Genomic DNA, 25,757 nt, shown 5'->3' with positions numbered 1-25,757 from the left:
ATGAAAGGGGCGACTTCAGAAAAGGAAGCACAAGTACCTAGTAGTGGCAGTAGCTCGAATGTCTCCCTCGCAAAAACGTTCCAGGGTCAGATCGAGGTAAAAGAACTAGACAATGATAATGACAGCCATATATTCCAAGATCCGGTTGTAGCTGAGCACTATCGTGAAATTTACGAAAAGGTGGATTACGAATGTAAGGATCACTTTGATCCTAATCTTACTTGGACTAAGGAGGAAGAAAAAAAGATTCTTCGTAAAACCGATTGGTACGTTTGCTTTTGGGCGTTCGTAATGTTCACTGCCCTTGACATCGACAGATACAATATCAGTCAGGCATTGTCGGATAATTTGTTGGACGACTTAGGAATCACTACGAATGATATGAATTTGGGAAACACCATTAATTTGGTGTGTTTCTTATCTGCCGAATTACCCTCTCAGTTGCTTTCCAAGTGGATTGGTCCCGATATTTGGATTCCGCTGCAGATGGTTCTCTGGAGTGTGGTTTCCATGTCTCAAGCCGCCATGAAATCAAGATCAGGATACTTAGCAACCAGAGCTTTGATAGGAGCTCTTCAAGGTGGCTTTATTCCTGATGTGTGTTTATGGATGTCTTATTTCTATACTTCAAGCGAGTTTCCTTCCAGAATGTCTTTGTTCTACATTGCTAATCCATTGTCACAAGTATGGTCCTCATTGCTTGCCTTTGCAGTATTGAAGATCCTGACTGGAAGTTTACAAGAAGGATGGAGATGGCTTTTTCTTCTTGAGGGTTTGGTGACTTTGATTATTGGATTCCTTTCGTTTTTTAAAATGCCAGCCTCGGTGGTCCAAACTAAGGCATGGTATCGCAAAAAAGGCTGGTATACCGACCGTGAAGAAAAGATTCTCGTGAACAAAGTTTTGCGTGATGATCCACAAAAGGGAGATATGCACAACAGAGAGCCAGTGGGACCACGAGAGTTGTTGAAGACATTATTGGACTATGACCTTTGGCCAGTCTATTTCATTCGAATCTTGGGAGATATTGGTACGGCACCTGTCCAGACTTATTTAACCTTGACATTGAGAAAACTTGGCTTCTCAACATTCAAAACTAATGCTCTTACGATTCCTTACAGTTTGATATCTATTATAACAATGGTGGCTACTGGATACTTATCGGAGATATTTAACCAACGGGCACTAGCGTTAGCGATTACGCCTTTATGGACCATAGCGTGCCTTATTCCTTTGCGATGGTGGAGCGGGGCCCAGAAAGACATTTGGGGTACATATGCTCTCTTGACAGTTTTACTTGGCCATTCTCCAATCTGGCCCATCTCTATTACCTGGTGTTCCCACAATTCAAATTCTGTTCGCAGCAGAGCTGTCAGTGCTGCCTTAGTGAACATGTTTTCTCAATCGGGAGCTATCATAGCAGCCAACATATATCGATAAGGATGATGCACCTTTGTACAAGAGAGGTAATACGCAATTGATTGGAATTGCCTTTGGTGCTCTTGGAATGTGCTTGACAGCGAAGTTGTATTACATTTTGAGGAACAGATACAGAGACAAGAAGTGGAATGCCATGTCGATTGAGGAACAAGAAGACTACATCAAGAATAGTAAGGACGAAGGCAACAAGCGCTTGAACTTCAGGTTTGTTCATTAGCACTGCAGAAGTTTATTGTTATAGAAATTAAAAAGATTGCGTTCTCATAATGGGTCATATATTTAATGAGTAAATCTAAAGTTCAAGTGTTTCATCCCCTTGTCGGGCGGATTTGACAAATATACGGTTTTCTCTTCCACGGACATCTGCTCCCACTTCTTCTCCTTCTGTTTGTTGCGTAAAATATAATAGGCTTTGGTTGCGAAAGCAAAGAAGATGTTGAAAATACAAATGCCCAAAATTGTTTTATTTCCACGGTCATAATAGGGCTTGTCATCATTACGGTATATTTGCGTTGCTATGATGCTACCAACTTGATAGCTCATATTGTAAAGTGAGGTTCCGACGGCTCTGGCTCTCACTGAGTTTGCAGACTGAGATACCCACGCTGCAAGGATTGCATGGGCATATGGCTGCGATAAGATACCCGTTAACAAGACATACTTCACCCAATTATTGGTGTTATTGGGAAGAACAACTAACGCAATGATGAATGGTAGAATGAAGATATTGGAAATGGCCACACAGATACTCTTCTCTTTAGTATATCGACTCAAGAGAACTAAAAGGGGAAGATTGACAAGAAACCACGCTTGTCCAGGAATTGCCAAGATGTTGGACATGAAAGTTGAATATCCCATCTCTCTGAGTATTAAAGTAATATAGTTTGTAACAGGCTGGAAGGGAATGAACGCCAATATACCTTGAATAAGAATTGGCCAAATGTCATAATCAGATAAAGTAAGCCAAATCTCTTTGAGACTCACAGGCTGTCTATTGTTCATGTCACCTTTGGAAGGGTCATCTCGAAGAATTCTATTGACCAAGATTTTTGTTTGTCTCTCGTTAAACCACGACTTCCTCTTGAATAGCTTGTTACCTGTTTCGGTAGGACCCTGTCTCATGAAATAGAAGCTTGAAAACGCAATAGCCAAACTAAGTGCACCCTCAACAATGAAAAGGTACCTCCACCCAGCTAAGCCATGAATGCCTCGCATTTCTAGTAAGCCTGATGCGAGAAGAGAACCAAGAATTTGAAACAAAGGGATTGCGGTCCAGAAAATTGCTAGACGGAGCGGCAATTCTCTCGAGTTGTAAAAGTATGTCAAATAAAGAATAGTATCGGGAATAAAGCCTCCTTGACTCAATCCTATTAAGACTCGTAAGACCAAAAATCCCGCCTTATTAACCATGCATGCTTGGAAAATGCATAGAACAGACCATGTCACCATCTGAAATGGGATCACAACCTCACATCCAAACCTTTTGGACAAGAGATTCCCTGGTAGTTCAGCACAAAGAAACGATACAAGGTATAACGTTTGACCCAAATTATAGTCATTGGTTCCTAGGCCAAGGTCTTGAAGAAAGTTATCGGCTGTTACTCGATTAATGTTTCGCCTGATGAGATCCAAAGAGCAAAACAGTATGAAAACCCAGCCAAATATTCTAAAATCTAGAACGCGGACCAACTTATTTTCTTCTTCGGCGCTCCATTCCAAGTCGGCGTCCAAGAAGGGTAATCCCTCGTAGTCGCACAACTGATAAACGTGACGCCATTTTTCAAGCTCGAAAGGGTCTTTGAAGGGATTTTCTTTCTCAGTCACACTTTCACTGTCCACTTTAATATCAGCAAGCTTACTCATTTGTCTGATTCAAAAATAGGTTTTAAACTTTCTTTTAAATACCCTCTTCCTCTATCACATTTTGCAACTAGAACGGTGCATATGAGCCGCACGCCACAATTTGCAGCCGCTCGCAATTGGTAAGAAAAACGCTTATTTCAGCAAACCGAACCGAACCGAAAATATGGATGAGGCTTGTGAACGTGACGGGACTTAATTGTATTTCGTTTTTTTTTTCTTATCTCTGCTCAATCAAACATGGACATCGAAGCTCGAGAAGTCGACCCACTCATTCCGAATTCAGATACTCATCGTAGAACTGGCAAATTCTCCTCGGCTCCGAATTTTACATGTATTGAGATTGCCCTTCTTTTAAATGTATTTCTCTCGGGGTTTGATGCCACCGTGACAGCGTCGACCTATACCACTATTGGAAACGAGTTTGGAACTGCTAGGTTTGCTTCGTGGATAACCACCTCTTATCTCATAACTTCGACAGCGTTTCAGCCTCTCTATGGCTCACTCTCTGATGTTGTTGGAAGAAGGGTGTGTGTTTTCTTTGCCTTGTCTTTTTTTTTGGTGGGCTGTTTTGGATGTTCTGTAGCCCCAACGTTTTTATTTTTAAACATAATGAGAGGAATAACAGGTATTGGAGGAGGGGGGCTTCTAACCCTTGCAACAATTATTCATTCAGATATTATTTACCCTGAGAAAAGAGGATTGTTTCAGGCGTTTCAGAATTTGACTCTTGGATTTGGCTCTATTTGTGGTGCCTCATTGGGAGGTTACATATCCAGCATAGTGGGGTGGAGGTTTTGCTTCCTCTTGCAATGTCCACTTACTGCGTTCAGTATTTTAGTTGCCTATTCTTATGTTAATAACCAACGAGGGTTCCAGGAGCTTCATATCAGCAAGCTTCTCACCAAAGTCGATTTGAAGGGAGCTGTCTTGATATTCCTTGCAATCTCGTCGCAGCTTCTTGTTCTCACGTTGGGAGGCAATGAATTAGCATGGACCGACTACAGATTGATTGGACTTGGTTTTTTGAGCTTGCTTTTGACATTGGTGTTTATTGATGCCGAAAACAAAACCACTGCTGTTCCAATCATCAAGTTACTGGACTACAAAGATCTTTTCAGCATCCTGCAACTTGCAATCAATTTCTTAATAGGATTGGCCGCCTTTGCCTATCTTTTCACGCTTCCATTGTTGTTCCAGCTTGAATTTGGAGACACAGCATCTGCGGCAGGCTTTCGCTTAATGCTACCAGCACTTTCAACACCTATTGGAGGATTGTTAGCTGGTTTGTTAATGGAGCGATATAAGCTACTCAGGAGCCTTGCAATTTCTGGCATTTTCACAATGTTAGTCGGGAACCTGCTTATTCTTACGGTTACTAACTCTACGAGAAAGTGGGTTTTGAATTTTCTTCTCATGCCTGCAAACTTAGGACAGGGACTTGCATATCCCAGTAGTCTCTTCACATTCATTTTTGCTCATGGAATTGAACATCAAGCATCCTCAACGGCTACAGTCTACGTGTTGAGAAGTATAGGTGGAGTGTGGGGAGTTACTGGTTCGTCTCTCATTATACTGAAACTCACCCGTGCGAGAATTTCAAGGCATTTGAAAGATTATGGATTGAAGCATCGTGAAGTCAAGACCATAGTGAAACGCATCAGTCAATCAATTGCCTCTATTCAGGATCTACCTCCAGATATCAAGTCGCTAGTGTTGAAAGATTACGTTTCTGCAATCAAAGTGTCGTTTCTTAGCCTGTGTTCTCTTTTGCTTGGCACAGTTCGGCAAGAGAAAGCCACAGATGCCACACGCCTAAACTATGGCATCGGTTCGTGCATGCGAGCCGTTACATATCTTAATTAGAATAATAGTACAATGCAATCGCTAACCGAACCGAACCGAACCGGCTGCAAAATCGAATACTTAAGTTGAAGTCCGTCCCAATTGAGCTCCCACAGCGCAAATGAAGCTTCTCAGCATTGCCTCTACAATTATTTGTACTTTTCAGTTGGCTTCTGCCGACTGGCAGTATCGTTCCCGGTCGGACTTGGCACCGCCAAGACTCAACATCACTATTTCAGCTGAAGGGACTTCCCCAGGTTACCTTTTTGTTGCTCCTTTCAGTGGATTTCCCGATGTGGGTAATCTGCATGGTCCCAGGCAAGCAGCACCATACATTTTCACTGATAAAGGAGAACTTGTTTGGTCTGGCTTCAGCTACTTTTCCATCTGGGCCACCAACTTTCAAGCAGGGCGCGTAAATGGTGAGAATGTGCTATTCTCTTTTGAAGGCTCGCACAACCCGGGTTACGGACATGGACATGGCCACATAACATTTCTTGATGAAAACTACGAAACAGTAAAGGAGTTAAGAGCTGGAAACCACAAGATAATTGACAAGCACGAGTTTCACATCATAGATGAGAAGACTGGTTTGGTTCAAATTTATCAGCCCGTTCCATACGACCTTAGTCCATATGGAGCCAGCAAGAAGCAGCAATGGGTAGTCAATGCCATATTTCAGGAATTGGATATTGAGACGGGAAAGGTGTTGTTTGAGTGGTCTTCATTGGATCATGTCTCACCTTACGAATCGGTTTTGCCTATTAACGAAGGACAGGCGGGAGCAGGATTCAACTCCAGCGATGCATGGGATTATTTCCATATAAATTCTGTTGACAAGGATAAGGAGGGAAACTATCTATTGTCCGCGAGAGACGCTGCTGCTCTTTATAAGATTGACGGTAAAACTGGAGAAGTGATTTGGAAATTGGGCGGCCTTCCGGGTATCACTACATCAGATTTCAAATCTGAGAAGAACTTGACGTTTTCGTTTCAGCACCATGCTCGCTATTTGCGCACATCAGAGGATGGTAGCAAGCAGATTATTTCGTTTTTTGATAATTCCGCCCATGGAACCGAGAATAAGAACGGAAAACAGGTTCTGTATAACAGTGCATCGAGCGGGAAGATTGTCGAAGTCGATACAAAAAACAAGAAAGCGACCCTTTTGTTCAATGGTGTTGCGCCCTATGGCTTGTTGGCAAAGTCACAAGGTTCAACTCAGGTTTTGCCCAACGGTCATGTGCTCGTTAACTGGGGCTCAGAAGGAGCTATTACTGAATTTGACTCTGAAGAGAACCCTATCTTTCATGCATTTGTTGATTCAGGCTCTTTGGGTGAACACGCTGAAAACTATAGGGCATTCAAGTTCAATTGGACTGGAACTCCTCATGAGAGCATTGCCGTGGCTTCATATGTTACCGATGGAGGTTCGAATATCTATGTGAGTTGGAACGGCGATACTAGAACAGAAGAATGGGAAGTGTTTAGCGTGGATTCCAACGGTGACAAAAATAAGGTGTCTACGGCAAAGAGAAGTGGATTTGAAACTAAAATTCACTTACCGGGAGAGATTTATGAGACAGTTGTGGTTCAAGCATTTGACAAAAACCGCAAATTCTTAGGAGAGAGTGCACAAGTGAAAATTCAAGATGAAATCCTTCCGTACCGCGAAGCAGAAGTAGAGACTTTTGTTGACGATTTGCAGCCAGTTCTTCTGTGGAAACAAACTTACTTTGATTGGAGAAAATTGAGTTTTTAGTCAAAGCAAGTAGTAGAAAAGTACAGTTCTAGCTAAATTACTTACCGCCCATACTCTCCGTAACCATAAAGCGCAAATAGAGACGACCCTAGCTCGTTGAACCGGTTGCAAATACTGCAGGTTCCGCGGCGCAATAGAAACTTGAGATGGTCTATTGTCATAAAAGATGGGCTCCGGCCATTAGTGAATACTCAATCGATACTAATCCCAATTTCACCGAACTGTCAAATCTATGCTGGTCAATCTGCTAAGCGGTTAATTCTACCATTTGTGGACCCTTGATTTCCCGAAACGGACAGGCTGCAATTTTAAACCGCACTGACAAGCCGCACGCACACCTGCACAAGCCGCGCCACAGCTACATCAACCACACGGAGATTGCCGACGTGAGAACGGCTGCAATAACGCAATACATAGTAGAAATATAGACGAAATGCCATCTTTTGCCCACAATCATGAATTTTTTGCTTCATGTTGTCTCTTTCCTCTGTAGCCTTCTGGTGGTCGTTGCTGATTGGCAATTTCGTTCCCGGCCAGATTTGGCTCCTCCACGATTGAACATCACGGTACCTGCCGAAGGGACATTACCGGGTTACTTGTTTGTAGCTCCTTTCAGTGGGTATTCTGATGTTGGAAACCTGCACGGACCCCGGCAAGCAGCTCCGTATATTTTCACCGATAAGGGTGAGCTTGTATGGTCGGGATACACTTACTTTTCCATCTGGAATGCCAATTTTCAGGCTGCGAAACTTCATGGCGAAGATGTCTTATTCTCATTTGAAGGCGACCACAATCCTTCCTATGGCCATGGCCATGGTCATGTCACCTTCCTAAACAACAAGTACGAAACCATAAGGGAGATTGGTGCTGGGAACCATAAATTGTCTGACAAGCACGAGTTCCAGGTTCTCAACGAGAAGACTGCGGTGATTCAAATTCACCATCCAATTCCCTATGACCTTGGTCCATTTGGTGGTACGAAGAAGCAGCAGTGGATCGTGAACTCCATTTTTCAGGAATTGGATATCGAAACCGGAAAAGTCTTGTTTGAGTGGTCTTCCTTAGACCATGTATCTCCCCATGAAACTGTGTTTTCTATTAAAGACGGACTGGTTGGGTTTGGCCACAACTCGAGTGATGCTTGGAAATATTTTCATATAAATTCTATTGATAAGGATAGCGACGGTAACTATCTTTTATCTGCCAGAATTTGGACCTCGATTTATAAGATCAATGGTAAGACGGGTGAGGTTATGTGGAAGTTGGGAGGTCTCCCTGGTATTACTTCTTCCAGCTTTACATCTGTCGACAATTTTACTTTTTCGTTTCAGCACCATGCTCGTTACTTGGAGACCTCGGCCGACAAGTCTAAGCAGGTTATTTCCTTGTTTGACAATTCGGCCCATGGCTCAGAGAACAAAGATGGAAAAGTAAAACTCAATGGTATTTCGAGTGGAAAGATTATTGAAGTTGACACGAAATCGTGGGAAGCTACTCTTCTCTACAACGCAAAAGCACCATACAATCTTTCTGTCAAGTCGCAAGGCTCTGCGCAAGTTTTGCCCAACAAGAATGTATTGGTAAATTGGGGCTCTGAGGGTGCTGTGACAGAGTATGATGCAAACGAAAAAATCATTTTCCATGCCTTCCTTGACTCTGGGGCTATCGCAGACAAGGTGGAAAATTATAGAGCTTTCAAATATAATTGGACTGGAATTCCTAACGAAGCGATTGCCGTTGCTGCTGAGTATACTCCTACTGGATCTACCAATGTCTACGTCAGTTGGAACGGAGATACCAGAACAACTCATTGGAAAGTATGGTCACTTGACAACTCCGATAATTGGACCCTTATCGATACAGTTGAAAAGAAGGGCTTCGAAACGAAAATCAAGGTTCCGGAAGTTCACGAAAAAGTTCTCGTTCAAGCGTTGAACGAGTATAAGGAAGTTCTTGGAAAATCAGAGATTGTCAAAACAACGAAGGAAGTACTCCCTTATATAGAAGAAGCTGAACCAGAATCAGGCTCCATCTTTGAAGTCGATAAGTTACAATCGTACTTTGAATGGAGAAAGAACGAAGACAGCTCTGTTTAATTCTAAGTATTCATAGTCTATCAATATTCTCCCATTCAGTGTCAAACCGTTGCATGAATCCCGGGCTGGCTGAACTGCTGAAAATATCAAGCACTGGAGAAGGAATCAATTTGATGTAAAAGTCGTCTCCATGGCGGAAGTCTTGCACATTCAGTGTAGAATCACTTCCGCTCTTTTCAGGCAGGTATTCAGATCCACTGTTAGAAGCTAGTAAGTTTTGTATACTCACTCGCCGGGTTTTCACTGTAGTATGAATTTCTCCAACCGTTCCATCTCCGTAATCTTGTATTTCGTGTCGAATAGATTCATTTTCCAACAAGGAAGTATTCTCAGAAAGACAGGATTCAAATACTTGTCCTAGCTTGTTGATAGAATGGTACCATCTTTTCGCCAACTCCCACGAATTGGCCCAATCGACTAGCATGTCCATGTTGCTGTATGCTACAGATCTGAAGCCCTCTTTGATTTCCTGGATTTCAGCATTTATAACCTCGTCATCTTTCCCTCGATCCTCAAGTAAAAACTGCTTCTTTAAAATTTGGTTAGGATAGGCATAAAAGAATAACCCTGATATAGAAGCAGTGAAAACTTCAAAGGCCGTGAACGGTGCAATAACCATCATATTTTTGCGTTTCAAGGTACTGATCAATAGTGTGAGGTCTTTTAGCAAGTTCAACATTTGCAACAATGACAGTTTCCAGCAACCCGAAGGTAATGCTGTCTGGCCACAGAAAAAGGTTTCTCTGAGCAAGAAAATATCACACAAGAGGAGCAAAGCATGAAAGTAGCCAAAGTGGGCTCCGTCAAAATGAGAAATATGTGCCTGTAAGTTATGCTCATTGAATTTTAAGTGGTTAGGTAGACTTTCCTGAAGATGCTTAAGTTCTGCCGTCAATTGAGAGTATGTCTCATCGCTATTAAGGTTTCTTGACCGGTTCAGTTTTCCATCCATTTCTCCAACCCATCTTGCAACCTTGGACCATATTTCAAATACGACAATGGTAAAGTTGCACACTGGCATTTGCTGCATCGAAACTATATCTTTGCTTTTTATTCGGACAATGATATCATTGTATCGTAACGTTTTGCCTGGAATTCCAAATAAAAATTCTCTTTCTTCACAAGGTAGGTTTACCTCTATGTCACTCACTTTGATGGCTGAGGATCTATTTCTGCCACTCGAATTGCATCTGTCCATCATGTAAATAGACCAGATAGTCCGTCGCCTGCTCTCTATGTAGATGAGTTGCTCATTCTCATCAAGCACTCCTCCTTCATCAGGTAGGTTGACCTCAGCTCCAAGGCCAAGAATCAATGCCATTCTAGCAGCAATTCCCAACGTAGACAAAGCTTCGAGCACTGTTTCCTTCGCCCCATTCGTGACTGCTAAGTAAGACCAATGCCTGGATTCTTTGAACAGTGGGCTCGTCGAATACTTCTTTGAGTAAATATCTAGCCTGTTCGCCGTAATATTTGGATGCTTCTGTGGGAATCATACCCAAAGATCTCTGGAAGTATTCTGTATGGGTCAGTGTGTTTGAAGTGGAAGAACTGCATTCAGTCGACTGTGCAAGCAGTGGATAGAATCGACAGCAGAGAGCGAGTATGGACACTAATAAAATAGGATCCGGAAACTTCATTCGTTTTATGGACTCCTTGTCCTCAATAATTGCATTGTAGTCGTCAAAGTATGTTTCGGGCGAAAATCGATTAGAATTTAAGAATGCTAGAAACGAAGGTTTATGAATGAAAGGAAAGATCCCTTTATACTGGTTCTCAAAGAAGATTTCCACAAGTTCAAGAACAACCTCTTTGGATGGAAATTTGACATCTTCTACAAATTCGCTTCTTTTCCAAACAACTTGAGCTGGAGGTGTCCGTTGGACTTTATCATGATGTTCAGGTTTATTTGGTTTCTGTCTCTGTTGAGCCAGGGTTGGTGAGTAGGAACATGAAAGTTTTAGTTTCAGGCATCGAACACAAGCATTGTGATCTCCAAAATTCACACACCGGATCTTGCTGTCCCTACACCTGTTGCAAGCCACTCTAGAGCGATTCTTCTTCTCCAATGGGGCCATAACTTGGATCCACAACCATTACCCGTTATGCTGCAACAAGGTTCACGTGCACATTGCTAATATTGTAAATTTCCACAGTTTTGCAATCACCGATTACTATTGAAATGAAGAGCAGAATCGTATGAAGATAGCGAGGTGGAATGCCAACTTCTAGCAAAATAATATCATCCTGACAATCTAAAGCACCGCTATAAGCCCTGACGAAAAAATATATTTGAGCGGTACGGGAATCGAACCCGTGACACCTGCTTGGAAGGCAGATATGTTAACCACTACACCAACCGCCCTTGGATTGAAAGAACAAGTACAGTTAGCGCACTTGAATGCATGCGTAGTGGAAAAGTAGTCCACTTCTGTATATTCTACTAGCTACTTACCTTTTGCCTCTTGTATGCCTCTGCGAAAGATTTTGTATCCTCCGCACTTTCCACGTGACTAGCATGTACGTCCTTGAATCCAGCAATTGGTACATTTTGAATTTCCCTCATCACCTTCGTCGTCCTCTTTTTCCCTCCTTTCTGTTCAACCTTGATTTCTTCTTTTAAATCCAATTTCATGTCGCTGGTCTCCTTCACCTCTTGCTTCACAGACACAGTAGTTTCGTTGATGCCATTATTGAGATCGGACAAGTCAGAAGTGAACAACACAGACTGGGCCCAGCCGGCGTACGGTCCAAAAATGTTCTTGAAAAATGTCCTTATATCTTCATATACCTTCTTGTTCATAGTCTTGAGGTCACGCTTACCCTTGTACTTGTAGTCACGGATTGCAATCTGGTACACATGAGTGTCCACAGGCACAACGTCATGCTTGTCTAGAGCCATAAGACAGATACAATCAGCCACTTTTGGACCCACGCCAGAGAGTTGTATGAGAAACTCCGAGCAGGCCTCGTAGCTTTCAAGACGTAAGTCGTACAACTTGGCAAGAGACAAATCTGGGTTGTCGGGGTCAGTCAACATCAATGCTGTTTGGTAGATGTACTTTGCACGATAACCAAACCCCAATTCTCGAAGCTTTGTCTCCACGGAAGGCAGAGAACTAAGCGCTTGGGCCGTGGGAAAGGAGTAGTAGTCGACACCTCCATGAGTAGCGATGTAGGTTCCAAATTCAGTGCATAAGCTGTCGCACATTTTGGATATGCGTTTAACGTTATTGTTGGAAGAGCAGATAAATGAGACCAAAGTCTCCCAGGGATCCTGGCGAAGAATTCGGATTCCTGTAAACCTCTGGAATGCCGAGCCATGAGTAGCAGCCTTCACTAGCGAACTACGATGTGACCAATCTTGATAAAGCAGCTCAAGGTTCACATTCAAGTTGAAGTAATCACGAACAAATCCCAAAACATCGCTGGATGTATCAAAGCGGTCCTTGCTAGATACACCCTCCTTCATGATCCACGAATAATGGATACTGTACTCATCTTGCTTCAAAAAGATCACTTTATCATCGAGACTAAATGACCATACATTGTTAATATTTTTCCACCTGAACGTCTGTCCGCATCTGAGAACCTTAGCCAAGCTAAGTTCCACTTCCTTAATTGGAAACTTGTTCCACGAAAGCATGGGATCAAGAAAAGCAAATTGAAAATTAGTGATGGGAAAATTTGTGAAGTGGAAAATTTCCTAATAAGCCTTTCGCAGAAATCAACGCGCAGCTAATTACGCACGCCATTAACGCGTTTTGGGAAAGGACTGGATTAGGTAAGGAATTTTAATGAGAACTAAAGCCAACGAAAAATTAGTGATAAGTTTGTTTTACCCGCTCATTCTCTGACCCCATTCATTCACCTTGGTTCTCTTCTCTTCCATTTGGTGATTTCGACTCTCATAATCCTTCTGATTTTAATAAACCTACATATAACCACGATAAGCTCAAAATTTCGTGAATACTGAGTAAAGGTTGATGGATGAAGAGTGTCCCATATGCAACAAGAAATTTCCCCAATCGCTCATTGAGCGGCACGTGAACTCGTGTCTTGACTCGAGGGAAGCAGAGAATACTTCCAAGAGGCGAAAGCGGTCTCCTGATACTGAAAAAAATCAAGAAGTTCCCGATGCGTTTGCCGCTTTGGGACTAGCACGGAACTCACTGCTGCTAAAAAGGACTAAAAGTGGCTCCCAACCGAAGATCAAGACCGAGCCATCTATGACGTCGATTAGGATTGCTGAGAGACGGCTAGAAATGCTTAAACGAGCAGAAGAAAGAAAACTAAAATCAGAAAACCAAGCCGTAGACAAGGATGACGAGACTACTGGAATCCAAGAATCAGAAACTACACAGGAGGAGCAAGTCATAAGTGAAAAAAACGATAATGTTTCGGCGGAAACGAAAACTGACGTTATAGATCTTGAGAATGCCAGTGATCCGTCTCCGGTACCTACCCAAGAACCGCTTCGACAGTCCCAAGCACTCACAAACAGGCAAGAGCGAATGAAACTTGAGCAACAGGCTTCAATTCCGCTAGCTCAAAGACTTCGTCCAACGAGTTTAAAGGGACTTTTTCGGCCAGGAAAAACTCGTGGGTCCAAATGGACTTCTAACAAATCTCATTAATAGCGACCAGATACCCTCGTTCATATTATGGGGCGTTCCAGGGGTAGGAAAGACGTCATTGGCACGAATAATAGCCAACGTAACGTCGTCTCGTTTTGTAGAAGTATCGGGTGCTTCAACTAGCACGACGAGACTTCGCGAGGTGTTCGATCAGGCAAAGAACGAAAAGGCCTTGAGTGGCCGTCGCACGATTCTCTTTCTCGATGAGATACACCGATTCAATAAGGCAGTACAGGACTTGTTATTGCCTGTGATAGAAAGGGGCTTAGTTACTGCCATCGGAGCCACCACGGAAAACCCATCATTCACCTTGAACAATGCGCTTTTATCACGCATGCATACTTTTGTGATGGAGCCACTAACACATAGCGCTCTTGTGAAGATTATCGACCGTGGATTGCTAGAAGTGAACAGGACAAGAAAACATGTCTACAATTTGCATCTTGTGGCTCTTTCACGAGATGCCATTGATTACGTCGCAAACATCAGCTCGGGAGATTCAAGAGTAGCGCTCAATATCTTGGAAACAATCAATGCATACCTTTCAGGAGTCAGCTACTCGGCGTTCTCGAACTATGAGGAACCAGAAAAGGCGATAAAAGTGCCCGAAAAATTCGGTGTCATCAAGATTAGCATGAAAGAACTCAAGCCCTTGTTGAGTACACGCAATTATCACCAGATGTATGACAGAGTCGGGGAAAACCACTATGATATTATCAGTGCATTCCACAAATCAGTTCGTGGCTCTGATGCTGATGCAGCAGTATTCTACTTGGCCAAGATGTTATCTGGAGGAGAAGACCCCATGTTCATTGTACGTCGCATGATTGTTATCGCCAGCGAGGACATTGGTTTGAGAGATAGTTCGTGCCTCCCATTCGTTGTTGCCGTGAAAGATGCCCTTGAGTTTGTGGGCATGCCAGAAGGAGAGATAATACTTGCCCATTGTGCGGTGAAACTTGCCCGTGCATTAAAGTCTACAAAGTCCTACCGAGCTTTGCGTACTGCCCAGTCTCTTCTCAAGGAGCAGCCCGAACTCACATCCATTCCTGTTCCATTGCATTTGCGAAACGCTCCTACAAAGTTGATGAAAGAGATGGGATACGGTGATACATATAGATACAATCCGAGCTTTGAAAATGGAGTTGTACGGCAACAGTATACGCCAGAGGCCCTCAAAGACCAAAAATTTGTCGAAGATACTCATTTGGGTACGGCAAGAGACCCGCTTGTTCCCGATGAGGAATATCTGTCTATTACTGAAGCTGATAAAGAATACGAAGAATTCAAAAAACAGAGACGAAAAGAAATGGAACAGGAAACTCTAGAAAGCGAAGAACGTCACACCTATGACGAATTTCTTGCAAAAGATGATCAGCCAGAATACTTTGATGGAGAGGAAAGAGACGCTTACTCTGATGATCCGGATTGCACCCATAACTTTGACCAGAGTTACGACGAGAATTTGAGCCAAGATCAACAGCCTCAGTACTACCGCCAGTTTAGTGAGCGGTAATGTCGGTAATACCCCATTTGGACAACCCTTGAAGACTAGATTGTTGCATAGAATGTGTCCATCGTTGTGGTACTGCATAATAATCAAGTTTACATTTCACGACGCACTGAAGCAACTTCTACTGATCAAGCCATACTCCACGATGTGTGGCCGGTTTGCTTTGGGAATTGTAAGTTGTTGCAGCTTGTATTAGGAGACCAGTACTAATTCAGGATATGAATGACATGCCTCAATACTTTAATGAGGCTGTTAATGTTGCTACTAATCAGGCTGATAATGGAGGTCAAGATGCTCCAGCTAATCATACCGAGGTCGAAATTAACCAGCTCCATAGGTCATTTTCCCCTTCCTACAATATCCCTCCTACCAGAACATCGCTAATCATCTACAAGTCCAACGAGAATCCAACCAAATATGTTTTGGAGCCGCTGACATTTGGTCTTCTTCCATTCTGGGCCAAACCAAACGACGCCAGCGCTGTCTCGAGACAAAACGAGAAAGGGCCCAAGTACTCTAAAGAAATACAGGGGCTCGCAGCCAGGTATTTCAATTGCCGAAAGGAGAGTCTCGACATGTCGGTGTGGAAATCTGTGCGGCACAGTCGCTGTGTGGTACCCATTGAAGGATATTTTGAATGGCAGAAGTCTAAGGCTGACAAAATACCGTATTTCGTCTACTCCAAGAAGCGACCTTTGGTCTTTTTGGCTGGATTTTATTCACATAACACCAACTACAGGGGAAAGGACCCCGAGTATCAAGACAGCTATTTGTCGACATTCACAATTCTTACCGGCACGGCTCAGAAAACAGACAGTAAAGATCTATCTTGGCTCCATCCTCGCAAGCCGTTGATGCTTCTTCCAGGAACAAGAGCATGGGATGACTGGCTCAACCCAGAGAAGGAATGGTCAAATAGCTTGGTCGAAACGTGCTTAGAAACCCACAAGAGCATTGCCTACCTCGACCTCACATGGCACACGGTGAATAAGTCGGTGGGAAATCCTGGCTTTAATAGCGAAGAAGCCATCAAGGAAGTGAAGAATTCGCCTCAGAAAACAATATCACTGTTCTTTCAGTCAGCTAAACGGCCCATCTCAGATGGCTCACCACAGAAAAGGATCAAGAGGGATGAAGCAAATGTAAAGGAAGAAGCTTCAGTAAAGAAGGAAGACAATTCAGTAAAGAGAGAAAATTCAGTAGAAAATGAAGTATCAGTAAAGAAGGAAGATTCAGTGGAGAAAGAAGAAAATGGGATAGAAAGCGAAAAAGAAGACATTAAGAAGGGGCAACAGTAATATTCTTAGTTCAATATACCAGCAGGCTGGAATTCATAGCTATCAGTATCAACTATCTCCATTCTCTATATCTTTGGTCGTGTCGATGCCAACTTTCATTCTAAAAAATCTGCGAATCTTAAATACTCACCAACGATCATGAACGGAGCCACGGCACTTCGCTGCAGTCGGCGATTATACTCGACACAGAAGAACGCTCCCCTCTATTTGAATCCCCATGCTTGGAAGAATTTACCTGCTGATCGGATTTTCGAACTTCACAAAATCCGCCAGGAAGCGTTAGGTGAGAAATACAATCCAAATGATGCTGAAAGAAATGCAATTTTGTCCACTATCGAGTCTTTAGGCCCTGGAAAGTCTGCACTTGAATACGCTTACGAAATAGACAACTTCAAGGAGCGCCACATGAACAATACTCCAGTAAACTTGCGTGGTCTTCCTCCCAGAAAAAGCAACATAAACGTCATTGCTAAGGGTTCTACTCCCCACGAGATTCGGAAAAGAGAGCAGATCATGCGTACGTGTGCGTACGAGATGCCACTTTTGGCCAAATACCGTCAAGAATACAAACCTAGACCCAACTCAGAAACACCTTTGTCGTTGCGTTTCCACTCAGACTTCACCGACGAGTCCAATGCCAACAACAGAAAGGTCACATTGAGGTGTAAAATAGAGGACCTCAATTTGAACGAAAAACAGCAAAAAAAATTCATGATTTTGTCGGGAAACAGATTCAACCACAGAGACGGCGCTGTCAAGTTTGCCTGCGCTCAGTACCCCGAAGCTACCCAGAACGCACGCTGGCTAGTCGACACCTTCAACCGCTTGCTCGAGCAGGCCAAAGATTTGACTGACGACTTTGCTGATGTTCCAATTGACACTCGTCATATGCAAGTGAAGAAATCCAAACCTCAGTTTCCTGAACACTGGAAAAGGCCCCAAGATGCTCCAGTAGAGAGACATGCCATAGTGGCTCGACTTGTGGACCGTGTTAAGTCATACAAGGACCAACTGTACATAGAAAAGTTTACCCCATAATCTCCATAGTTTACATATACGGACTGCATCCAACCCATTCTCATTACATTTTCGTTTCCAACACAAGAGTAACCACTCACCACCCACACTTCCCTGGCACCGTACACAACTTAATACATCAAACCGGTGCTTTCTGTATACTACCACAACATCCAAAAACCGAATCCTCGTTTGTCAGCTCATGAAAGTTCCAACATGGCCCATTCTGCCTCGACAATTCTAGACGATATTATCGATGAGCTCAAACTTAGCTACGACTCGTCCATTGGAGTGCTAGAGGGGCCCTCCATCGGAAAGGTTCCCAGCAGAAACATACTATTGAATTTGGAGAAACTTCTAACAAAACTTTCCAACGAACTAGATGTGGTTTCGGATGCCGATTCCATGGCAATTATAGCCATCAACAAAGCTCTTAATATCGACGGCCCAGAGCCCGAACCAGAAGCTGAAGGTACCAGCGGTGTCAAGCACGACTTATCCGACGACAGTGAAAACGAACCCCTCGCAAAACGTAGACAACTTCCTCGCGACGAACCAGAGAAAGTGGACGGAGATCAGAACCTCAACTCCAAAGACGACGACGTTCCGCCGGTCCAGAACGGCTCTTATACACAAGAGAATGACACACGATTAAAAAACCCCAAATCCGAGTTCATATCACTGCAGACTCTCCCAGCGAAAGCCATCAATGAGCTTGGTCTTTTCTCTGAAGAGTCAAACGGCTTGGAAACCCAAGGAAAGGAATACCTCAAGAAAAAGTATGGTGTGAGCTCTTACCCCGAAAAGGATCTTCTTGACTTGCTTCCTGGAGAAATACCGGACATAGACTTTTCGAAGAACAAACCTCCGTCAAATCAAGTACAATTCACCACCTTCCAATCATATATCGAGTCTTTTTTCCGTCAGTTTGTACCCGAGGATATCAACTTTCTTAACCAGAAGCATATAATGCCTCCTGACTTTGACTTTTCCAACTACGATCCGGAAGTCACCCCATTTTTAATTCCTCGCTTAGGCGACTTCTATGCTGATGTATGGGCAGAGGAAGATGCTACGTTGGGCGCGAAGCTTAATTCACCAGCACTTCAGCACAGTCAACATCCCGACGTGTTCAAACCTCGTGGAAGTATCGAAAATTTGAACGATGACAAGCTATACACGGAGGAGATTTCGTGCGGTCCTCTTTCAAACCGTTTGCTATCAGCGCTCTTGAGTATACCAGAAGGTAGAGCACATCTAGATGATGATACTGAAGCAATGCTTTCTGACGAGGAAGTGGCAACGCAACTCGATACAGGCGATGACTACAAACTCACTACTGAAGCACCTGACTTTTATTCTGTCGAAGAACGTCTCAAGAAAGAGTTGAAATATATTGGTATTTTCATGAACCTTCCTACCACGCGTGAAGAAACCAAACTTAAGATCAATGGACGCACACTCAAAGGTAGTAACACCGGAAGTATTTTGGATACTGACGAGTGGATACTAAGCAAAGAAGATGACGAAGTATGTGCTGAATTGAGAACATTACAAAAAGACTTGAAAGAAGCCTCCACTCGAAATAAAAGTAACAAGAAGAAGCTTATCCCCATCATAGAGGAACAATTAGCATGGCAGGAGTACTGTACGATTTTGGAGGATTTGGACAAGCAGGTAGACCAAGCTTATATGAAGAGGCTTAAAGCTAAAAACAAAAAGAAGAAAACAGAGGTGACTACTACTCCGCAACAACAAGCCGTCAATAGCGGATTGAAGGCTTTGCTATCCAAGCGTAAGAGATGGATAGAGAACATTGGAAGATTGTTCAAGTCTCCAGAATTAATGATGAGGGTTCCAAGTGAATCTGTGTTGAACGGCGGTGTTGTGGATGAAGGAGATGAGGAAGATGAGGAAGAAGAAGAGGAGTGATTTGTTTGAGACTGTCATTAATCTATGTACACTATTATTTTTATGTCGTGGACCTATTTCATACCTTCTATTATATAGCTATGCGAAGGGAGAGTCTTCACATTACCCATTGCAGATATAGCAATAGGCTTATCTTTCAATCTATAGTTGGCCCAATCCACGACATCTTTCACTGTAATGGCTTCAACCCGCTCGAATACTTCTTCGGGAGATAAACGGTAGCCAGTGTTAACGAGCTGTCTGCCGATATCTTCTGCAATGGCAGTAGAGTCGTCCAAGGCAAGAACGAGCGAAGCCTTTAACTGGGCTTTGGAGCGCTCGACTTCTTCCTCCGTAATAGCACCAGTACGAAGACGGGCCCATTCTTTCAAAACTGCATCGGTGAATAATTTGAGGTCAACATCTTTATCAGCAGTAAAGTACACTCCCATGAGCCCAGTATCAGCATAAGAGGTGGTGTAAGCCATGTAGGAATTGGCAATAGGAGTTTGGCCCTTTCCACCGGTAGCAGCAGTCAATGCGAGCGGCGATGGAGAATTCGAACCAATGCCTACCGATCTGTCCCAGGTGCCAACAATTCCGTTTGCAACCGAGGCAGTGAAGAAGTCTGGGGCCGACCAACTCACTCCTTCCACCGCGAAAGCAACGTGTGTGTTGGGTAATGAGTCGTCTTGAATCCGTATTTCGTTGCCATAGAATACAGGCAAGTCTCCTCCACCCTGGGTGAAAGGAATCTCACTCTTCTTTATATGGCCAAATTGCTTTTCGGCTTGTGCTACCAAAGCATCATGGTCGACGCAGCCTACACCTATGAGAGCCATACGGTCTCCTTTGTAGTTTGCAGTGATGTAGTTGACCAAATCTTCTCTGCTTATGGTGTTGATTATCTCTCGGGGACCCAAGATGGTGCGACCCAAGTCCTGGTTCTTGTATGCAACATCGTGCAAGTGGTCAAACACCACTTCGTCGTACATCTTGTCGACTTCGTCACTTTCTTGCAAAATTACATGACGCTCGTTCTCGATGGCTCGAGGCTCGAGTTTGGATCTGGTGAGCAAATCACTCAAAATGTCGATATTCTGGTTGATGTCGGACTCGAGACACCTTGTGTAATACACAGTGTTCTCTCTTGAGGTGTAGGCGTTGATTTGAGCTCCCAAATTTTCGATTTCAAGTTCAAGATTCAACTGGGTGCGCTTGTTGGTTCCTTTAAATGCAAGGTGCTCGAGAAAATGAGCGGTTCCGCTGTTCTTTGGGTTGTCAGCTCGCGAGCCAGCGTTGATCCATACTCCCACAGTAGCTGTTTTCGTCCCTGGCATCACTTCGGACGCCACAGTCAAACCATTGGGAAGCGTACTAGTTTTGAAGGTAGGAACTGGAGACGAAGCTGTGTTCAAGAATCGCCTGAGCAGCACTCGGTTCTTGCGTGCTAATGATCTGAGCATTATGCTATTTTGTCACTGTTACCAATTTACAATCTTTGAAGTACAACTGAGAAGTTTCCAAATTATTTGTCAGTGCGAAATTTCTAGACTTGCATTTTGCACCCGCTACATCATGGATCACTAATTCTATCAATTGTTGTCTATGTACTCGTGGTGGTGCTGGGGCTGCTCTTCGTGTTCATACTGAAACAATGGTTTCCGCAAAGGCAGCGTCATTTTCATATTTTTGTTCACAAATTCAATGTATTTTTTCTTTTCTTCCTCTTTCATAGTTTTGTCAATTACAGCCAACGGCCTCTTGAAATTTCGAGGCTCGTTTGGATCGGCTTCTTCAAAGAGGAACTTCTTCTCCTCTGCGTGCATCGAAGTGAGGTTCCTGGTCGCATAGTACTCGGACAAGATGGCTTCATTGTGCTTCAAAAGCATATACACCTCTTCGTCTGACATTTCCAAAACGAGATTGGTGAGCCTAGTACGCAATGCCACGACACTACCGCCAACTTTGTAGTCGTTTGCATCGAAAGCAGCCTTGACGTCGTCGGCAGAAACCCACAAATTGAGTTTGGGCACAAAATGCCAGTCTTTGAACTCGGTACTGACCATACCGTTGATGTACTCGAAAGTCAACCGCTCGGAAATTTGGTTGGGAACGTAGAGAGGAACCCCAGACATTTGGGTGAATCTGAGTGGGGACAACTGGTCTAAAGTGTAAAAATGCTTGCGTCTGTCGTTGTAAATGAGCTCGTTCAGATCTTTTTCAAACGTTCCTAATTGATAGTACTCCTCTGGAACCTCAGCTTTGCTCGAACTCAAGCCAGTAATATCAATGTAGATTCCAGTGTCAACATCTATGAAGCGGGCATCGATGTGGTTCTCCCGCCTTGAAATGTCTCTATTGTGTATGAAGGTGCCCACATCAATTAGGTACTTGCCAAACCCTTCCTCGATATCTTCAATAACTAGAGTCTGGTTATGTTTCTCTCCCAAGCGTACGAGTTCCAGAACAGGCATTTGAATATCGATATCATTGTCAAACGGGAACATGAAACCGTTCCAGTACCATGAAAGTAACGGACCGTGCATAATCCAGGTCACGATACCCTTCTCTTGTGCAAACCGGAACCAGTTTCTCAAGAGTCTGTGAAGAATAATTGTGGTTCTGGTGGTTCTTTCCTGTGGAGTCCATCCTTCTTCCTGATATGTCAATCCACCGTTGAAAAATCTCCAGTCATAATGCCAGCCTCTATCGCCGTCTCTGTTTCCGGGATCGTTTCTAAATTCAAGAGTTGCTTGGCGGAAATACGGCCATTCGTTGAAAGTGTGATGGTTCATGCTTTCCTGAATCGATTCTAAGTAGATCTATTCTCGTTTCGTGAGGTCTTTCTGGCCTGCTAATCTCTGTAAAAGAATGCGTTGACGACTAAGGTTTGCTGCGGTATAGTCAAAGGCCTCGGCAGGAAGCGGGAGTGCTTTCGAGGTGCCCTTCTTGTGAGTAGTCTTATACATGCCTAGCACATCGTCTTCTGGAGCTAGGATATGAGGCTTTACTGCCTTTTTCAATGCCTTGAATTCTGTCACTGGATCAAATGTCCATTTATCGGGCACAGTCTTGGAGTCTTTCGGAAGATTTCGGTGCACGAACTCGTTCATCATACCGGTGTTGACAATTCTGCCGTTCGTTTCCTCGTTTCCATCGACCAGTACTTCGTATGTGCCCCCATCTTTGTTCAAGAACAAGATCAGATATGGGTTGGGCATATGGGTCAATGCATACGACTTGGCCTGGGCCAAACGCACTTTCTGGAAAGCTCTCTTCACGGAGTGTCCGTATGTTATGAATCCAGGGAGTTGCTCGTGGCGCTGGAACCCAAACTGCTCTAGCATTCTTGGAGTAATGTCTTTGTTATCGCAGCACTGCAACACCTCATCAGGTACGCTACTCTCGATGATGGAAAACTCCCGTACCCATTTACAATTGTTTCTTTGGTCCAATGGTTTCTCCAAGTCGGCGTTCAAACCGGTCAAATCTATCCAATCTGACCATGCAAAAGGAACCAGAATCTGGTTTTGGTTCGATTCGGGGAGCTCAAATTGGTGACGAATATGATTGAGATATAATGCCAATGTCACCCGCGGGTCGAAAAATAGGGTGTTTTTGTTGCGCCAGGCAGACTTACTGGTCGTATCGTTGAGGAAATCTTGCGGGTTTATGTCGATGGATGTATGAATTAATTGGGTATTATGGAGCCAATGCTTATTGTCCTTATTCTCTGCAACTTCATCTAGAAGTTTCTGTATCTCTTGCTCGTAGTCGTGGCCATCATGTTGAGGATCTGTTTGTTGTTCAAGATCAACATTCAAGTTTTCGGGCTCAGTATTTATTAGTCCGTCCCAGCTACCAGTCTGCGATTTTAGAAGATATACCGTAAAGTAAATCACATTCAAAAGCCCTAGCAAAAGAAAACACTTTTTTATGTGGTTGCTGACCTGCAACATGGCTCATTGAAAAGAAATAAGATATTCTATGTCCAATTCTCAGCCTCCTGCGGCATTCTAGTAATCTCCGCGAAACCGGAAACCGGAGTACAATGGGGCTGTACGTCCCGTTTAGGCAAGCGTTCACGCGCGTTCCTGCGTTGCGATCTCGGGCCGATTGTGCGGTGACGTTTTAGTTTTAGTTTGTGGTGCAGTTGGTGCATGGGTGTCTCCCACTTTCCGAGCCTTTTCGCTGCGAAAAAGTGCACCAAAACAACTGATATGAGCCACGACAATACAGGTCGTCAGGCCAGTCTATTGGAAAAATTGGAGGTGCTCGACTATCATGATTACCAGACCACAAAACATCCGGCCCACAAGCAGTCTGATACTTGCAAACACTTTTTGGAAGAGGGCAGAATTCCTGTTTCAAGATCGGCTCTCTCGCGATGGATCCAGCAAGAACGGCAAATCAGGTATGAGGCTCATTGTCTCACGGAAAGGACCAAGAAACGTAGCAGAGGCCCTCGTGGAGGCAGGAAAGAGTTACTGCTGGTGAAGCAATTTTTACAAGATAACGAACACATTCTTCTGTGCATGGAACAATTCTATATCCAGAACTTATTGGCCAATGGAGATGACGAGATTCCACTCGATAGAGAAGTCTTGGAGAAGTTCAATGAGTTCAAAATTTTGTACGGAGAACTGGATCTGGTGCTGAAAGGGTTTTTGATAGATAACAAATCGTGGCCCAAGGCATTCTTCAAATCACTCGAATCGAAATTGGAACCTCTCCGGTTCACTTTACGACAACAACGCCTGTACAATAGCAGGTGCAAGACTTTAAGTATGGAAAGAGAGCGCCTTCAGAGTGCACTTAGTGGCTACGATTTTGATTCTATCTATCAATTAAGCGAGATGTTGATAGATGTCTCCAGCGTTTTGAGCCTCACAGACTTCGACATGAAATACTTGGAAAACCTCGAGTACCCTGAGGCGTCTCCGAGAGACGTGACGATGGTTACTCTTGGTATAGCCGCAAACTTGGCAGGCAACGACTTTCCTGAACCGTTAATTCTTTCAAATGCGCCCAATTCTACCAACGAATTCAATCAGTCGCCGTTGGACCCGTTCTACTTCTATGAACCAAACGGCCTTAACACACGCGAGATCTTTATCCAGTACCTTTCCGCGTGGAATACGCAGCTCCGTGTCAATGGAAAGTCCATTGCATTGATGCTTGATACTTACTGGTGCCACTATGGGCTCGGAAAATCAACGCTCAATCGATTTTCCAACATTAAACTTGTATTTGTGTCTTCAAGATACGACAAGACGGCGTCTTTGCATCACCGTATACTGCTCCGGCTTCCACTCTCAATTGGTTTCGAGCGTCTAGTAAAGACACATATCAAGCAAAATCTTTACAGAAAACTCCTAAGTGAAAGGAAAGCACTTGGAAAACTCAAGCTCCTCGAGGATGGACATGGTATCACCGGTTGTATCCGCTACTCGTATAAAGAAGTAGTGGGTCTTATCAAAAAAGATTACGCTTACTTGGTGCATTTTAAGCTTGGAGTAGTTGGGAGTCGTATCTTCGAGGAAGGAAAACCGACAATTGAACACTCCTCAGACGAATACACTGACAGCGAGGATCTTCCTCCAGATTTCTATCTGCGAATGGGTCCGTTTATGCGAGACAATATTCCTATTGAGTTCAGTGAGGAAATTTATTACTCCCAAAAACGTAATGTATTGATACTTCGCAAGGACCAGCAAATATTTCGACGATTTGTTGAAGAAATAGCTGCTGCTTTCCAAGCTAAAAACTCATATCCACCGCCATTACAGACTATACAAAGTATCATCGGTCGAGATCTCGCCCAAGGGAATAATGAAATAAAGTTTAACAAGCACTATTCAATGACCGCAATCGTCGAAAGGGTGAAACTACAGATTGAGCATAAAAACACATTACAAATTGAACCTGAAAGACCCACACTTAAAAACGCCGAAGCTATTAGGTTCCTCAGCCGCAGATTGCAACCGCTCCTCTATATGCAAGACCAATACCTCAAGCAGCCGCTGGATACTCTCGAGCTCTTTCACAAGTTTTACATGTCGTACCTACGCGACAACACGGAAATATTGGTTATGCCATCAAGATACAGGCTAAAGCGGCCACGACTCGCCACCGCCACAGTTGATCCCGATTCTTCCCAGGACCCTGACCTGTCCACCCAAACATCTTCGGTGTCTGGGTCTGATACCGAGGTGAGTTCGGACGAGGAAGAGGAGCCCCAATTCAAGCGCAAGTCATTTTATGAGCCCGAAAAAGACGGATCTTCGTCTCCCATACGCACTAAGCGTTCCCTGCGCTCGGTCACCCCCAGCTCGCCCACGTATCGTACAACATTTAGTGACTCGGACTGAATCG

The 25,757-nt window shown here is 43.8% G+C and overlaps 17 protein-coding genes and 1 non-coding gene across 18 annotated transcripts; 10 read left to right on the top strand and 8 right to left on the bottom strand. All coding sequences in view use genetic code 12, as the record gives it.

Moving 5' to 3' along the window:
• Window positions 1–1,440, top strand: PGUG_04494 (uncharacterized protein; the record flags this gene model as incomplete). The annotated part of the gene is made up of 1 exon (XM_001483715.1): window positions 1–1,440. The coding sequence occupies one exon, from the start codon at window positions 1–3 to the stop codon at window positions 1,438–1,440; it is 1,440 nt and encodes a 479-aa protein (XP_001483765.2).
• A 279-nt stretch (window positions 1,441–1,719) lies between these two features.
• Window positions 1,720–3,303, bottom strand: PGUG_04493 (uncharacterized protein; the record flags this gene model as incomplete). The annotated part of the gene is made up of 1 exon (XM_001483714.1): window positions 1,720–3,303. The coding sequence occupies one exon, from the start codon at window positions 3,301–3,303 to the stop codon at window positions 1,720–1,722; it is 1,584 nt and encodes a 527-aa protein (XP_001483764.2).
• Window positions 3,304–3,540: 237 nt separating this feature from the next.
• Window positions 3,541–5,166, top strand: PGUG_04492 (uncharacterized protein; the record flags this gene model as incomplete). The annotated part of the gene is made up of 1 exon (XM_001483713.1): window positions 3,541–5,166. One exon carries the CDS (start codon window positions 3,541–3,543, stop codon window positions 5,164–5,166), a length of 1,626 nt encoding a protein of 541 aa, XP_001483763.2.
• A 100-nt stretch (window positions 5,167–5,266) lies between these two features.
• On the top strand, window positions 5,267–6,907 carry PGUG_04491 (arylsulfotransferase family protein; the record flags this gene model as incomplete). Its single annotated transcript, XM_001483712.1, has 1 exon — window positions 5,267–6,907. The coding sequence occupies one exon, from the start codon at window positions 5,267–5,269 to the stop codon at window positions 6,905–6,907; it is 1,641 nt and encodes a 546-aa protein (XP_001483762.2).
• Window positions 6,908–7,362: 455 nt separating this feature from the next.
• PGUG_04490 (arylsulfotransferase family protein) lies at window positions 7,363–9,003 on the top strand (the record flags this gene model as incomplete). The annotated part of the gene is made up of 1 exon (XM_001483711.1): window positions 7,363–9,003. One exon carries the CDS (start codon window positions 7,363–7,365, stop codon window positions 9,001–9,003), a length of 1,641 nt encoding a protein of 546 aa, XP_001483761.2.
• Window positions 9,004–9,013: 10 nt separating this feature from the next.
• Window positions 9,014–10,324, bottom strand: PGUG_04489 (fungal specific transcription factor domain-containing protein; the record flags this gene model as incomplete). Its single annotated transcript, XM_001483710.1, has 1 exon — window positions 9,014–10,324. The coding sequence occupies one exon, from the start codon at window positions 10,322–10,324 to the stop codon at window positions 9,014–9,016; it is 1,311 nt and encodes a 436-aa protein (XP_001483760.2).
• Window position 10,325: 1 nt separating this feature from the next.
• On the bottom strand, window positions 10,326–11,081 carry PGUG_04488 (Zn(II)2Cys6 transcription factor; the record flags this gene model as incomplete). The annotated part of the gene is made up of 1 exon (XM_001483709.1): window positions 10,326–11,081. The coding sequence occupies one exon, from the start codon at window positions 11,079–11,081 to the stop codon at window positions 10,326–10,328; it is 756 nt and encodes a 251-aa protein (XP_001483759.2).
• Window positions 11,082–11,296: 215 nt separating this feature from the next.
• Window positions 11,297–11,368, bottom strand: PGUG_06012. The gene has a single exon. It is a non-coding gene; the product is annotated as a tRNA-Gly (tRNA).
• A 78-nt stretch (window positions 11,369–11,446) lies between these two features.
• Window positions 11,447–12,649, bottom strand: OGG1 (8-oxoguanine glycosylase; the record flags this gene model as incomplete). The annotated part of the gene is made up of 1 exon (XM_001483708.1): window positions 11,447–12,649. One exon carries the CDS (start codon window positions 12,647–12,649, stop codon window positions 11,447–11,449), a length of 1,203 nt encoding a protein of 400 aa, XP_001483758.2.
• Window positions 12,650–12,989: 340 nt separating this feature from the next.
• Window positions 12,990–13,640, top strand: PGUG_04486 (uncharacterized protein; the record flags this gene model as incomplete). Its single annotated transcript, XM_001483707.1, has 1 exon — window positions 12,990–13,640. The coding sequence occupies one exon, from the start codon at window positions 12,990–12,992 to the stop codon at window positions 13,638–13,640; it is 651 nt and encodes a 216-aa protein (XP_001483757.2).
• Window positions 13,641–13,974: 334 nt separating this feature from the next.
• Window positions 13,975–15,156, top strand: PGUG_04485 (ssDNA-dependent ATPase; the record flags this gene model as incomplete). The annotated part of the gene is made up of 1 exon (XM_001483706.1): window positions 13,975–15,156. The coding sequence occupies one exon, from the start codon at window positions 13,975–13,977 to the stop codon at window positions 15,154–15,156; it is 1,182 nt and encodes a 393-aa protein (XP_001483756.2).
• Window positions 15,157–15,371: 215 nt separating this feature from the next.
• PGUG_04484 (putative peptide hydrolase) lies at window positions 15,372–16,451 on the top strand (the record flags this gene model as incomplete). Its single annotated transcript, XM_001483705.1, has 1 exon — window positions 15,372–16,451. The coding sequence occupies one exon, from the start codon at window positions 15,372–15,374 to the stop codon at window positions 16,449–16,451; it is 1,080 nt and encodes a 359-aa protein (XP_001483755.2).
• A 138-nt stretch (window positions 16,452–16,589) lies between these two features.
• On the top strand, window positions 16,590–17,489 carry PGUG_04483 (mitochondrial 37S ribosomal protein mS35; the record flags this gene model as incomplete). The annotated part of the gene is made up of 1 exon (XM_001483704.1): window positions 16,590–17,489. One exon carries the CDS (start codon window positions 16,590–16,592, stop codon window positions 17,487–17,489), a length of 900 nt encoding a protein of 299 aa, XP_001483754.2.
• A 195-nt stretch (window positions 17,490–17,684) lies between these two features.
• NGG1 (histone acetyltransferase) lies at window positions 17,685–19,400 on the top strand (the record flags this gene model as incomplete). The annotated part of the gene is made up of 1 exon (XM_001483703.1): window positions 17,685–19,400. One exon carries the CDS (start codon window positions 17,685–17,687, stop codon window positions 19,398–19,400), a length of 1,716 nt encoding a protein of 571 aa, XP_001483753.2.
• Window positions 19,401–19,453: 53 nt separating this feature from the next.
• On the bottom strand, window positions 19,454–20,845 carry MAS1 (Mas1p; the record flags this gene model as incomplete). Its single annotated transcript, XM_001483702.1, has 1 exon — window positions 19,454–20,845. The coding sequence occupies one exon, from the start codon at window positions 20,843–20,845 to the stop codon at window positions 19,454–19,456; it is 1,392 nt and encodes a 463-aa protein (XP_001483752.2).
• Window positions 20,846–20,974: 129 nt separating this feature from the next.
• Window positions 20,975–22,177, bottom strand: PGUG_04480 (uncharacterized protein; the record flags this gene model as incomplete). The annotated part of the gene is made up of 1 exon (XM_001483701.1): window positions 20,975–22,177. One exon carries the CDS (start codon window positions 22,175–22,177, stop codon window positions 20,975–20,977), a length of 1,203 nt encoding a protein of 400 aa, XP_001483751.2.
• A 27-nt stretch (window positions 22,178–22,204) lies between these two features.
• Window positions 22,205–23,341, bottom strand: PGUG_04479 (uncharacterized protein; the record flags this gene model as incomplete). Its single annotated transcript, XM_001483700.1, has 1 exon — window positions 22,205–23,341. One exon carries the CDS (start codon window positions 23,339–23,341, stop codon window positions 22,205–22,207), a length of 1,137 nt encoding a protein of 378 aa, XP_001483750.2.
• A 201-nt stretch (window positions 23,342–23,542) lies between these two features.
• On the top strand, window positions 23,543–25,753 carry PGUG_04478 (uncharacterized protein; the record flags this gene model as incomplete). Its single annotated transcript, XM_001483699.1, has 1 exon — window positions 23,543–25,753. One exon carries the CDS (start codon window positions 23,543–23,545, stop codon window positions 25,751–25,753), a length of 2,211 nt encoding a protein of 736 aa, XP_001483749.2.
• Window positions 25,754–25,757: the final 4 nt, after the last annotated feature.

Source organism: Meyerozyma guilliermondii, genomic scaffold (assembly GCF_000149425.1).
Source record: "Meyerozyma guilliermondii ATCC 6260 scaffold_5 genomic scaffold, whole genome shotgun sequence".
NCBI classification, from domain to species: domain Eukaryota; kingdom Fungi; phylum Ascomycota; class Pichiomycetes; order Serinales; family Debaryomycetaceae; genus Meyerozyma; species Meyerozyma guilliermondii.
Note: the sequence above shows the minus strand (reverse complement) of the source record. Positions and strands in the feature narration are given on the sequence as shown.